We start from the raw sequence: 13,691 nt of genomic DNA on the forward strand, positions 1-13,691 counted from the left end.
TTAGTTGATTATTCGAGGAAAGGGATTGATTGTCTAATGTATAAATTGTCTCATTTTTCCAGGATCAGATTAAACCATGGGCTATTGGTTGAAAAATTAGAATCACTTTTAAAGGGCATTCTGGGTTGGGTAATACCTTCCTCATTCCTCTCCTTGGCACAGGCATTCCTGTCTCTTGTGGGTTTTGCTAGCAGGGTAAATCTAAGTAGGAAATTTCTGTCATAGAAACTGGTTTGTAGCCCCAAAACAGCCTAGACAGGGAGCCAGAAATAGTGAGGAAAGTGGAGAGGGGGTGGGGTAACCTCATGTCAGCTTTACAAATCCTGATCCTGAGATTCTTCCTTTTAGGGTTGCTTTCCACCAGATTTCTTTGCTGAAGTTAGGGCTAATCCTTTCTTTTCTCCCCTTCCAAAAGTCACAGAGTTGTGAAAGATCCTAACAGCTTAGATGGGTAGCAAGCAAAAAGCTTTCACATAAGTTTGTACTTAATTGTTACAAATGAAGTAGACATAATTACACATTTTTCCCCTTCCCTTAGAAGGCTGAGGTCCAGAACAATGCAAATTATTCAAGGTGCTATCTCTAGTGAGTAGGAAGCTCAAACTTAAAAGTCATTCTGATGCAACCATGAACACTTTTGCCCTACTGTATATACAAACAAGGGTACATTTAGGGACCTTGTTTCATTTTTTTTTTTTTTTTGAATCCCTGAGGCCTAGTATCATGCCTAGCACTTACTGTGTATTCGTTATATGTCTGTTGCATTAAAAGCTAGGTTTTGCTATCATAGACCATCATTTCTGAAAAGGAAAATATTATCTAGGAAGTTGTGGGAATTTTGATTCCTTGCACAGTTCAGAGATGTCTGAATATAAATCATTTAGGGAAGGGTGCTGCAGCCCCTTGAGCATGCCCTATTTTCTTTTCAAGGCAGATTGTTAAGAGTGAGTTGGTTTGAAGGACACACCTCACAAGTCAAATTTGCTGAATGCAGGTATTGTTTCTCTGTGGGTGCCCCATGCTTATTTCCTGTTTTGTCCCCACCTTCTAGTTTCAGTTTCAGATGTCATTGAGGACAATCGGCTCTGTGTCAAGCCTTCATGGAGTTACTGGGGGCAAAGTATCACCCAAACCTACTGTATCCCTATCACTGTTCTGTATCAGACTAAGTATCTTAAAATAAATTCCTTCAAAATCCTTCTTGGGGGCAGCCAGATTTCTGATTTCCCGATTTTTGTAAAGGCGCACACTGCAGGAAGTTGTGGGAATTTTGCTGCACACTGCAGGAAAGCCACTCTTAATAACTGCTCAGAAAAAGATAAAAAATAGCTAATATGTAAAGTCTGATTAGAGTAGAGGAATGTTTTTTTAATAAGTAGTACCGACAGCCTAATACACTAAGTAAGCTAAGGTGATAAGGACAAAAAAAGTCTGGAGAAAGGCTGTCCCAGCTTTCCTCCTAATTAGAGATATTAATTTATAAAAAAGGATTCAATGTACTAAGTTAAAAATATATATAAATAACAACAACAAAATCATTAGAGAAAACCTATACAATTTCCCCCTCCCTCCAGATTATTAACATTGTTAAATAATAGAAGGTGTGTTGAAGGACGAAAAAAAAAAAAGATAATGCAACTATTGGACGATTTTTTAAAAATGATGTTTTCCTTCACTTTTAAAGAGAAAAGTGGACTAATAGGATAAAGGGCTCCGTGTTGGATAACTTGATCATCTTTTTCTTGTGCTGAGCTAAGCCAGCTATACAAAGAGCAGGAAATTCAAAACCATTTACAAACTTCTTGTTTTGCTCTTAGAGAACTGTTCACATCATTCAAGAGGCCGCCTGGAAAAAAAGGTACATAAAATACCATTTATAAAATATAATATATATTTTGCATAACTTATACCATTTAATGGTCTAAACAAAGGATCTAGAAATTTCTAGATCCCTTCCTTCTTATAATTGTTATTTTTAAAATTGCCTATCACATAATTTTACATTTCCTATTTCATATCATTCAGTTTATATCTTGTGTTCCTCATCTACCTTTATCTTCTTACTTAAAAAAAAAAAAAAAGTCCTCAGTGTCCTTCACATTTTGGCCACAAACTCTCTCTTCTCCCACGGTATATGTTTTTGTACAGCTACTTCTGTCTCTGGACTGTTTCCTGAGCCTCTGTGTTCTCTGTATGGGAGCTCTAATCGATAGTCTAATCTTGGATCTATTCTCCAAATTAGTTCATGTCTCTGTTTAAGTTTATTAGCATGGATTTCTGGCCAAAAGAAACCTATGTCAAATAAGAATTTAAATAAGGTTTAAAGAATTAGAGAAGCATTGAATAAAATTATGTAGTAGTGTGCTAGTTTTACATCATTCTCTAAAAATTCCAACAAGGGTACACTTCCACAAATAAAAGGATAGTTCTTTGGGCTCCCTTCCCCCAGTGTTTTAGATAGATGTCTGTGTCTAGTTGCAGTTAATATAAAAAGGGACCTATTTCCTTAGCTGCTTTGGAAAGAAGAAAGCTGATGTTAAAGCTATGTTATGTGCCTTCCCATTTTTCACAAGTAACATAATAATTCACAGAAAACATACAGAGGAGCAGAAAGGAGAAACTGTTTTTCAGGGGTTGATTATTTAGATTAGAACTCATGAATGTGCTACTTACAGGTTTTCAAGTTTGGCAGGAGACGAGGATTGAGGAGGCAGAAAGGAACTATAATTGTTCCAGGGTTGTCTCTTACATCTCCTGAACATATTCCGTGTGAAAGTTTCTCCAGCCTAAGGCACCTAGTTGATTTGCTTTTTGCCCCGCCTCGGGAGAGGTGTCCACCTTAATAACTATACTAATTATAATGGACAATAAATGGTACTTTATAGGCTACTGAGGACCAAGCAGCTCTGGAAGCCTTCATTAAAACAACAGCACAACCACAATCTCTGGAGGAATGCTATTATAGTGATTAGATGTTTAGGTGCCCTTATCATGTGCAGTTTTTATTGAAAAAACCTTCCTTTGAACTTTTTTTTTTAATTATAGAAAAACTTCAAGGTACAGAAGGTAGAAAGAATAAGCATGCAATCTGTAAATCTGTATCGCCCAGCTTCACCAGCTTTCCATTTTTTGTCCATCTTGTTCATCTATCTCCGTTTTTTTTTTTTCCCCCTCCTGGGTCAGAAAAATTTTAAACAAATACCCAAACATGATGACATTTTAAAGACCCTAAAAATGTTACAGTAACTTGATTGGTTATTGCAAAATAGCTCTGGACAAAATAAGAAACGTTAAAAACAAGGAAAAAAAAAACACAAGACTTCCCCCTGGCAGAAGTGGTTGTCACAAAGACTGTCTAGCATGGTGTATCTCCCTGGACAGGTGGAGGTGCCCCGGAGAAAAGGCACAGACCCCGAGGCAGGTAACTGAATGCCATCAAAGACACCTAATCTGAGCATGCGCACCCATACCTCAGAGTTGCTAAGGCCCTAAGGAAGATAGAGGTGCAGGATACAGCGAGAGCCAATCAGAGGGTGCAAAAACTAATCAGTTAGCCAATCCAGATTCAAAAGTGAATCAGGTCCTCCGCATTCTGCTCACCCCACCCTCATCCAATCAGAGACCCGGCTACTTTGGGCGGACTTTTCAAAACAGGGGAAACAAAACAAATCGGGGACCTTTAAAAGGTGCGATGCGACCAGAAATGATCTCCTTCCGCCTCTCAACCAGCTCACTGCCCTTTCCTCCTTTCAATTGTGAAATGAGACGGATGCCCAGACTCCACCCACGGCCTTTGTAACTGGGCGGGGGCTGGCTAGGTACAGCCTAGGAGAGCTGTGGAGGCCCAGAGAGACACTGGACACTGTGGCTTAGAGGCGGGACTCTTTTTCAAAGTCTGTGGAGGAAGTGAAGGATTCCTCCGCGGAGAGTCACGTGCCCCGCCCCCTTGGGGGCGTCGAAAACTCAAAACAAAAACAAGGGCTTTGCTGGGGCCTCGCTGAGGCTAAGGCGGTGCAGGTAGAGGCACCGGCAGTGAGGGGTCAGCGTTGTGCCCAGAGTTGGGTGGGCGCTGGGGGGAGCAGGATGAAGACAGGGCTGTAAGGCCGAGGCGGCCGCGGCAGGAGGGAAGGCTGGGATGTCGGCCCCGGGGCACCGCTGAGGCGGCAGGTACCAGACCTCGGAGACGGAGAGGTGGCGCCCCCACTGCACCCCGTACACTCTGAAGTGCAACGCCAGGGGCCGTGGAGGCGCACCTTTGTCACGGTGAGTGGGCCTCCTGGGATTGCTCTGGGTTTCTTTGTTCCTCATCGAGATTGCAGTGGGGATGGGGGAGGGTGATTAGAGACTTTGGTTGCTGCCCACCCCTCATCCCCTCCCCCTCGGGAACAGCCCGGGTCCTGCCCTTTGCTCCAGCCCCTGGGAGTTGCGGCAGTCAATGTTCGTGGGGTGGATGAAGGGGGCAACAAGGCTAAAAGCAGTTCTCTGCTTCGGCATCCACACCTCCTTTTGTCACGGGGGCTTGCTTGGGTGGTGCTTCCAGGATTGACAGCCCCAGAGCTCCGCACAGTTGCGGAACCCGAGCATGAGTGGATTCACTGGTGATGTTCCGGTGTGGACAGACTGAAGCTCTGGCTCTCGACCCCAGCCCAGTGGGCCACGCCCCCTCTCGGATTGGGGTGTCTGGCACTTGGGGTACTTAAGTAATTGGCGCTGCGGAAGCGGATAGGGAAATCTTGGAGGCTGGGCTTTAAAGATGGGGGTCTCTGGTGCTGGGATCCCCAGGCGGGGCGGAGCTCGAGAGTCTCCTCCCTCTGGTTCTTTGTTCAGTCGGGAGACTTTTTCTCCCCTCCTTCCTATTGTGCAATACCCCACCTCCAGAATCCTGGAGCTTCCCCGCTCCCTGCTTGGTCCCTATAGTCCCTGTGCAGTCCCCTGGACAGAAGTCCTCTATGCACAGCTTTAGGTGGGGTAGATAGGCAGACCCTAGGGACGCTGCCAACCCGCAGACAGTTTCCTGTTTGTGAAGTGTCTCAGCTGGGGCTGGCTGGTTTGGCCCAGCGCTGGCCAGCGGACGTGACCACAAGCCCTTCCCCTGCCACACCTCCTTGGCGGTCAGGGAGGTTCTGGCAGATTGGTCCCCTCACCACCATTTCCTTGCAGGGGTGTGCTGGGGCGCCCCTCGTTGGAGGTATTGCCATCATTTTTTTCTGCCTTACTTCACGGTCCCCGCACCCCCAAGTTACATATTTAACCTTATGTGGTGTCTTTGCTACAGATGAAGGATTTGGGGACAGAGTATTTGGCAGATCGTGAAGGAGTTCAGCTCCTTGGATTGTTGAGTTTCTATCTGGAACAAGAGCAGAGATTCCAACCTCGAGAGAAAGGACTGAGCTTGATCGAGGCTACCCCAGAGGTAAGTTTGTAGGAAGGAGGACTTGCTCAAGTAGCTAATGGGGATTGGAGAAGGTGATCCTGCCTCCAATTGAATGAAGACTTAGGCCAGCAAAAGACCAAAATTGGTCTTCCTGGAGTACTAAGAAAAACCTTAATACTGTACAGGATCGCGTTTTTGTTTCTTAGCAAGAAAGGAAGTAATACCAAGTATAGAGAAGTTCAGATGTTAGTTTCCCCAGCCTGCTTCTTCTGAGTGGGAGACTCTTAGAGAATTGAGCAGTTCATTTCCTACCCTCTGTCTATGAAATATTTATAGAATCTTAGCTGATTTTAGAAAAACAAAAACAAGCAAGGAAACATTTATTCTAAGGGAACTGAATTATACTGTATTTGCTGTTGCCCTCAGGAGTGTGGCAAAAGTTCAGGTTATGTTGAATTGCTGAAGTTCTTTTATGATGTGTTTTTTTAAATTAGTGTTTTACATCTTACATCTGATGAAGCTTTATTAACCACTCTTTCCCTCTGTGTTGTTGAAAGTTAAAGGGAAAGGATACCTTATTCTTTGAATCTGTGCATCATTTATATAGTTTTAAGAACATTATTAACTTTGGCTCTTGTTTTTTTATTGTAGAATGATAATACTCTGTGTTCAAGATTGAGAAATGCCAAAGTAGAAGATTTAAGGAGTTTAACTAACTTTTTTGGATCTTGCACTGAAACGTTTGTTCTAGCTGTCAATATTTTGGACAGATTCTTGGCTCTTATGAAGGTATTTAATCATTTCTGTAATTACATCCTATCAATACCTTTTCTGTGTCCAGAGCCTAGCACAAAGGGTTCAGTAAATATTTATTAAGTGAACGTAACAGAAGTCTATTATACATATTCATTTATAATAAGAATTGTGATTGTTAGTGCCAATGCCAGATCAAGAGACTTTAAGTGTATATTGTATTTTATACTAGGTTTTGCTGTACCTCTTAAATACTTTTTCTTGGAAAATGTGACAAAAAGAAGACTTTTTTCAGTACTCAATATAAATATGTATACAGTTCTCAAAAGAAGTTTTCATTTTCATCACATTTCTATTAGAGCCTAGATGCTTTTAATTCCAAAACACAACAAATGAAGTAGACACCCTTCCCTGTGAGTCTTTTGAAAGTGAGCCACAGTCATTAACAATCACTAGCAACTGATAGAAAAATGTGGTAATTCTCCTGCCAGTAGGATTGCTCTCAGCTGCTAGGTCAGTTTTCAGGGCACTGGAAAGAAAAGGACAGCCATCTGTCCATTGCATCTTTTATACATGTCCCACATGCTGCACAAACTGATGTAATATTTCTCTTGGGTAAAATAATGTAGAAGTATGGAATAGTTCTTAAAGATTTTTTGCATAAAAAGTTGTAGAAAGTATTGTTTTTATATCTGAAGAAGGTTTTCTTTTTTTAACCTTGAAAAGCTCAATTTTTTTTTGAGGGAGATTTTGTTTTAGATTTACAAAATTTAAAAGATTACAGAGTATTACTCAGTGCTAGAAATCTAACTTTTCACTGCATTGTGTTTTTCCCCTTGCATTTAAATATTTTAAATGTTCAAAAAAAACCTTATTTATTTGCTTTTTTAAACTGGATTTTGATTTTACTGGTGCTGGGGATGGAGATTGAACCCAGGGCACTCTGCCACTGAGCTACATCCCAGCCCTTTTTTATTTTCAGACAGGGTCTCGCTAAGTTGCTGAGGCTGGCATTGAACTTGCCATCCTCCTGCCTTTGCCTCCTGAGTCACTGGGATTACAGGCATGTGCCACCATGCCAGGCCTAAAACCAAATGCTAAGAAGTTCTAAAATGTAAAAATGAGTATAATTGTGGGTAAAGGCAAGTGTATATATATAAGAGAAGCAGCTGGATTGTGTTCTCTTTTAAGAGTAGGGGCATGATTACTATATATTTTTAAGTATCTGCTATACTTAAAGTGACAGTTAAAAGAATTCTTTTGTTTTTGTTTTCCAGGTGAAACCTAAACATTTATCTTGCATTGGAGTCTGTTGTTTTCTGCTGGCTGCTAGAATAGTTGAAGAAGAATGCAATATTCCGTCCATTCATGATGTAATCCGGATTAGTCAGTGTAAATGTACTGCTTCTGACATAAAACGGATGGAAAAAATAATTTCAGAAAAATTGCACTATGAATTGGAAGCTACTACTGCCTTAAACTTTTTGCACTTATATCATACTATTATACTCTGTCATATATCAGAAAGGTTAGTGGGATTAATAATGAAAGTTTTGTACTTTGAGCATTGCTGTAACAGTAAAATATTAGGGTGCCAGTTTTCAACTTGTTCTCTTTTTGGTTTTTGATTCTGAGGATGTGGCTCAGTGGTTAAGTGCTGCTGAGTTTTGGGGACTTATTAAGTTGCTTAGGGCCTCATTAAATTGCTGAAGCTGTCCTTGAACTTGGGATGCTCCTGCTTCAACCTTCCAGTTCTCTGGGATTACAGGCATGCAGCACCACACCCAGATCAACTTGCACTTTTAATAGGAAGTTCTTAAAATCATTTAAGACTTTGACATTTGTATTTTATAGGAAAGAAATACTGAGCCTTGACAAACTAGAAGCTCAGCTGAAAGCTTGCCACTGCCGACTTGTCTTTTCCAAAGCAAAAGTAAGTATTTCTTACACGTCTCATAAATTTATTTTTTAAAATTCAAAATAGAAACTAATTTTTTCTTTTTTCTTTCTCTTTTTATCTTTTGATAGCCATCTATATTAGCTTTGTGCCTTCTCAATTTGGAAGTAGAAACTTTGAAATCCGTTGAATTACTGGAAATTCTCCTGCTTGTTAAAAAGCATTCCAAGGTAAATATCTTAAGTCCAAGGTTTTTTTTCCCTGATATTTCATTTTTTCCCCCTGTGGTATCTTAAATATTAAGTAATATAGTATGGGGTTCTTAATTTTTATATTCATTTTTTTCTTATATATCAAGTATAAATACAGCTTTGGATATTAAGCTAGATGGGAGTTTGATCAGTTAGTGCAGCACTGTTTGCTTGCAGGTGTCCTTTCTGTAGCATCACGTCAGAGGCTAATAAAGCTGTATATATTGCCACATGCACATTGTTTTAAAATGTATACTAGGAAGTAGACTTAATATGTGCATTAATAGACTAGGATGGCATTCCTTCTCATCTATAGGGCTGAATCATTTCATTAGTAGCATTACCAAATTAACATCAGCATTATTTCTCTTTTTAAGCCTCTTTGGCAGGCCATCCCAGTGTTTTTGCAGTCAAAAAGAGGGGTAAGGCAAAAATAAGCACAGTTTGTTTTTATAAACTAATAGTCTAGTTAAGGAAACAAATCATGAGATAGTGTATTCTGTTGTTTATTATCATGTTTCAATGCAGATGATAGTGAATATAGGAATGTTTGGGTGTTGTTAGCCAAGATATATGGCAGACCAGGAGAGGAGCCTGGTGAGTGCTAAGAAATTCTTGAAGAGTGAAGGTTTGCACAATAAAAGCTTATATTTAAGAAATTAGTAGACTGTTAGAAGATGAGTTTGGAAAGTCATTTTAGGGTAGGCTTGCATGTAGACTGTCTGAGTGATAGCCACATGCAGGAATAAGAAAATCAAACACAAGCAATAGTTTTCAGAGCCAAGCATGGAAATGAGGCAAGGAATTGTGAATGACCAAGATTTGGACCTAGAATGGAGAGAATATTGGCATAATTCAAAGAAACTTGGAAGAAGTTAATTTGTGATGAAAGAAGTATGATTTCTGATGCTTGCATACCCAGGCATGCATGTGTTTCGCAGCCTGGAATAAAAACTCAGAAGATAAATTGTGGTTAAAGATTTAGTTTGGGAATTTTCCATGAAGAAGTGATAGTTGAAACCTAAAGAAACTTAGGGAGCTTCTTTGAAGCTCTAGGGTTTTCAATATTGCCCTTTTCTTCCCTTAGGACCCAAGCAAGATAGAGAGGTACATCCAGACAAGTAAGAGCATGGTCAGGTTGGAAGAGGTTTTTAAGAAGGAGGTGGCCAAGAGTATTGAATTTTGATGAGAAGTTTAGTATAATGAAAATTGAAGGAAGTCATTGATGTCTTAGAGGTGATGTTAATAGAGTAGTGAGAAAGGATTGGTTGAAGCCAGATTATAGGAGGCTTAACATGTAACTGAATCTAGTGGAAATGGAGGCCAGGATGATACAAAAACCTTCTGCTTGTGGTGGAAGGGTATGTGGTGTGAAATATTTTGTTGGTAACTTCTAGGCTTTTTAATCATAATTTTACAGTTTTCACCTGAACTTATTAATGGTGATATATGGAGGCATCATCAGTGAAAATTGATTCCATGAAATAAACTGGGCATTACCCAGTGGTGAAGGAACTATGTTTTTTTTTGGGGGGGGGATCTTCTTTCATATTGGTAACTTCTCCTTTAGTTTATATCTCGTGTCACAATATAAATGTATATTATTAGCAACCTATACAGTGTCTTGTTATAGAAACAACATTGATTTCTATAACAATGTTTATGTAACAAAAGGAATGTTAATTTTTTCTGTTTGCATGGGACTAGTAAAGAATATACTTGTGGGGTAAAGAAAAGTATAATATATTTGATAGTTGATTTATTAAAAGACAGTATTTTTAAGTCAGTGTGTTAGAGTAGGCAAACCTTTCTATGTATTGAATGCTATGTATATTATAGTGCTCTTCCTGTAAAATTGGTTCCCAAATTTTGATCGCATTTAAATTATCTGGGGGACTTAAAAATCTCTTGACACCCAGGTTATACTCTGTATCAAATTATAATATTTGGGGATGGAACCTGCCATCACTTTTTTTTTTTTTTTTTTTAAACCGACCACCTGATAATTCCAAGTGCAGGGTTTGGGAACCAGTGCTATGACCTCTTCATTAAAATATATATATTTTTTTTCCTCCCAGATTAATGACACCGAGTTCTTCTATTGGAGGGAGCTAGTATCTAAATGTTTAGCTGAATATTCTTCTCCTGAATGTTGCAAACCAGATCTTAAGAAGTTAGTTTGGATTGTTTCAAGGCGCACAGCTCAGAACCTCCACAATAGCTACTACAGTGTTCCCGAGTTGCCAACAATCCCAGAGAGGGGTTGTTTTGATGAAAGTGAAAGGTAAGCAGGTATCTTGGCTAATTAGACTTCCACACACTATAACTAATTTTTATTGAAAAAGAGCTGTGGATTACTGCAACATAAGGCATCAGAAAAAGGTCCTATTCTTATTGCATAATTTCTTAAGAAAAAAATTAACCAGCAGTTTCATTAAAATGATAATAATTTATAAGCCTCCCCTTAAAAAAAGATTGTTTTTGTCTCTGTCTCCTGCTCTTTGAAATATAGATTAGTTAAAACAAATAACAGTATTCTAGGCTTTTTAATGTTCAAATGAATTTCTAATATGATGCTATGAGGAAGAGACTGAGGGGTAGGTAACTGGAAAATAAAGGGGCCAAGTTCTACAGATATTTTTTTCAGTTTTGCCAAATGTCATTTTCTTTTTTAGAATTAATCATTTTTGTAAAGTGAATATTTTTAATAAACTTGATTGTTTTATGCTACAGAGATAAAAGACTGGAATTTTCATTTTTGTAGCTTGTTGGTTTCTTGCTTTGATACTTGGAGAGGATTAGTGATGATTATTGATACTAGAAGGACATTTAAATAGACTATGGAATAGGACATATGTTGTCTTTAGTTTGCATTTCTTGGATTTAAAACACTTAGAATTCTTTAATTAGTTAATGCAAGAGTTGTTATTTGGAATAAGAATATTAGTTTGACAAGTAGTAATTTGTGTAAATCTCTTAAAGAAAAATTATTTTCTAAAGAGATTACAATAAACTTCACCTTAGGAGATCCTTACAAGTCAAATTCGGCTCTGTATTATAAAGAATAACGTTTGTATACAAAGTCCTAAGACTAGAGATATTCATATAGACAGACTACAGTTTAGTTCTTTTTCCTATAAAGCATCTGTGTATTTTAAGTAACGATCCACTCTCTTTGTCTCTTTTTCCCTTTAGTGAGGACTCTTGTGAAGATATGAGTTGTGGAGAAGAGAGTCTCAGCAGTTCTCCACCCAGTGACCAAGAGTGCACCTTCTTTTTCGATTTCAAAGTGGCACAGACACTGTGTTTTCCATCTTAACTAATTGTTCTGTGTCAGAGTTTAAAATATGTCTACCAGTTTTAAAGCAATAAATGGGGGAGTAGGTGGTTTTCTGGTCCAGCCCCCATCTAGGCAGGAATTACATGGACTAGAATACCTACCTTCTATTTATTATTCAGATCAGATCTGGCCTATTTTCATATTTAAATCCTAAGCCATCAAATGGGTTAGTGCCTCTTAAATAATTAACAATACTTTAGACATTGGCACTTTATTTTTGTTGTTGGTCTTTAGCTATTTGGGGCAGGAAGGAAGGTGCTGATACCTTTAATTTGTTACTTTTCAAGAAGATTTTTAAAGTTGAGTAGTGTAGCTTAAGCTTTTTTATAAAGCCTTCAGGTGTCTTTATTTAACAGATTGGGAGTGTGCAAGTGCTTCCTTAGCAGGGACAATGGTTAATCTTTTCATGGTTTATCTTAGATTTTCTTCTCTCATTCTCAGAACAGAGACTACACAGTATTCTTAAATGTCAAACATATTCTGTTGCTTTTTAAGTGACCATTGTACTATTTGATGCAGATCCTATAAACTTAGGAATTGTTAACATTTCTGTGAATTTTAGTATATAATGTCTTTAATTGAGGTTTCTGCTAAAGCAGAAATAATTGTTAAGCTAGAGTTGTTAGATAGTTGAATCCTTAATGCCTAAGTATTGTCAGACTATAGTATTATTTTAATGTTATTAAAAAATCCATAATCTGCTAGTTTTGCATGTACCTGTATGAAAGCAGTACAGGAAGTTAAACAGAACTAGGTTAACTATGGAATTGATAAATGTTGATTTAGAAGCACATTTTATCTCATTTTCTTATATTAAAAAGTCTGCATGATCACATTTTATTTCATTTGTAATTCACATTTCAAAAATAATGTGTTAGTGTATGGGTGCCAAGATTTTAATATGAAGTAAAAAGAACTCCAGTGTTTGTAGTATTATAGTTTTAAGCAAATCTGTTGTGATCCAGCTGTAAGGATGGGGATATATAAAAACTCTGTACACCTAAGATTTTGTACAGAGAATTTTTAACTTTATAAAACTGTATATGAAAATGTAAATCTTTAATATTGTACATAAAATACTGTATTTTTTTACCTTGTGTGATAGTCTAGTCATTGCATGTAAATATAATTTATTATGTATTTGGTGTTATAATCAGACATGGATGACTTACTTTTTTACTGGTAAGTCAACATCCATTGGATGTTTTCTGAAGTGGATCTTTTTGAAGTGATAATAGATTATAATTCAATAAAAATATCATTGAATTTTTGTTTGCAATCACATCTTAATTTTTAATCTTTTGGTAAAAGTACTTGCTGAATTTCAATGAGAAGGCTTGAAGTGCCTCTACCGTCAGCCTTCTAACTGGCTACCAAAAGTCCTTTGGGTAATAGCTCCTTACCACAGTTTTGTTCTGCCTTGAAAGTACCCAAAGTGAATCTGTCACTTGAGGATTGACTTCTCTCTGGGGTGGATTCATATTAAAGTAAGCTCTCAGAGACTGGGAATTAACCTGAATGCCTATTAAATTATGGTGAAAGGCAACCAGAATGCCCAGGTTGGCAGGTCAGTACAATCTCTGACAAATCAAATTCTAATTACAATGTTGCTTAGTGAATAAGCATGGATGGAGTCCTGCTGGCTACTGGCTGTTTGGATCTTTACGTCTCAAGTTGTTTCGCAAGTGGTGATCTTTTTTTTGTAGAAGTTCCCCCATCTAGTTTGATTTTGTAGACTTCATTTTCTGTGTTGGTTAAAAATCAGAGTATGCTGAATATGGTTTATGTAATACCACTTCTTCCTTGGAGATAAGGGTGTATTTTCCTACCCTTCAGTGGAGAATCTGCTTGAGGATGATTTTCTGAGTAATTTTGGCACATAATGAACAAAATATTCTGCATTCAGATTTTGGTTCTTTGAGATGTAAAAGTTATTTGTGACTTTCCAAATCTTAGAACCCTCTTCAGTTCCTCCAGGGTTGTATTGCTTCTTGTAGATGCTCCTTCTGAGTAAGTCGGATATGATTGCATTTGTACCCTTTTCTGATTTTAAGTATATTATGTTTAGACTTCTTT

The 13,691-nt window shown here is 38.2% G+C and overlaps 1 protein-coding gene across 1 annotated transcript; it reads left to right on the forward strand.

Moving 5' to 3' along the window:
- The first annotated feature begins 3,765 nt into the window (after positions 1-3,765).
- Positions 3,766-12,894, forward strand: Ccng2 (cyclin G2). Its single transcript, XM_076864421.1, has 8 exons — positions 3,766-4,263; positions 5,276-5,413; positions 6,026-6,163; positions 7,405-7,655; positions 7,982-8,060; positions 8,156-8,254; positions 10,354-10,559; positions 11,471-12,894. Exons 2-8 carry the CDS (start codon positions 5,276-5,278, stop codon positions 11,592-11,594), a joined length of 1,035 nt encoding a protein of 344 aa, XP_076720536.1. The 5' UTR covers positions 3,766-4,263; the 3' UTR covers positions 11,595-12,894.
- Positions 12,895-13,691: the final 797 nt, after the last annotated feature.

This window comes from Callospermophilus lateralis, chromosome 8 (genome assembly GCF_048772815.1).
Source record: "Callospermophilus lateralis isolate mCalLat2 chromosome 8, mCalLat2.hap1, whole genome shotgun sequence".
Classification (NCBI taxonomy): Eukaryota; Metazoa; Chordata; class Mammalia; order Rodentia; family Sciuridae; genus Callospermophilus; species Callospermophilus lateralis.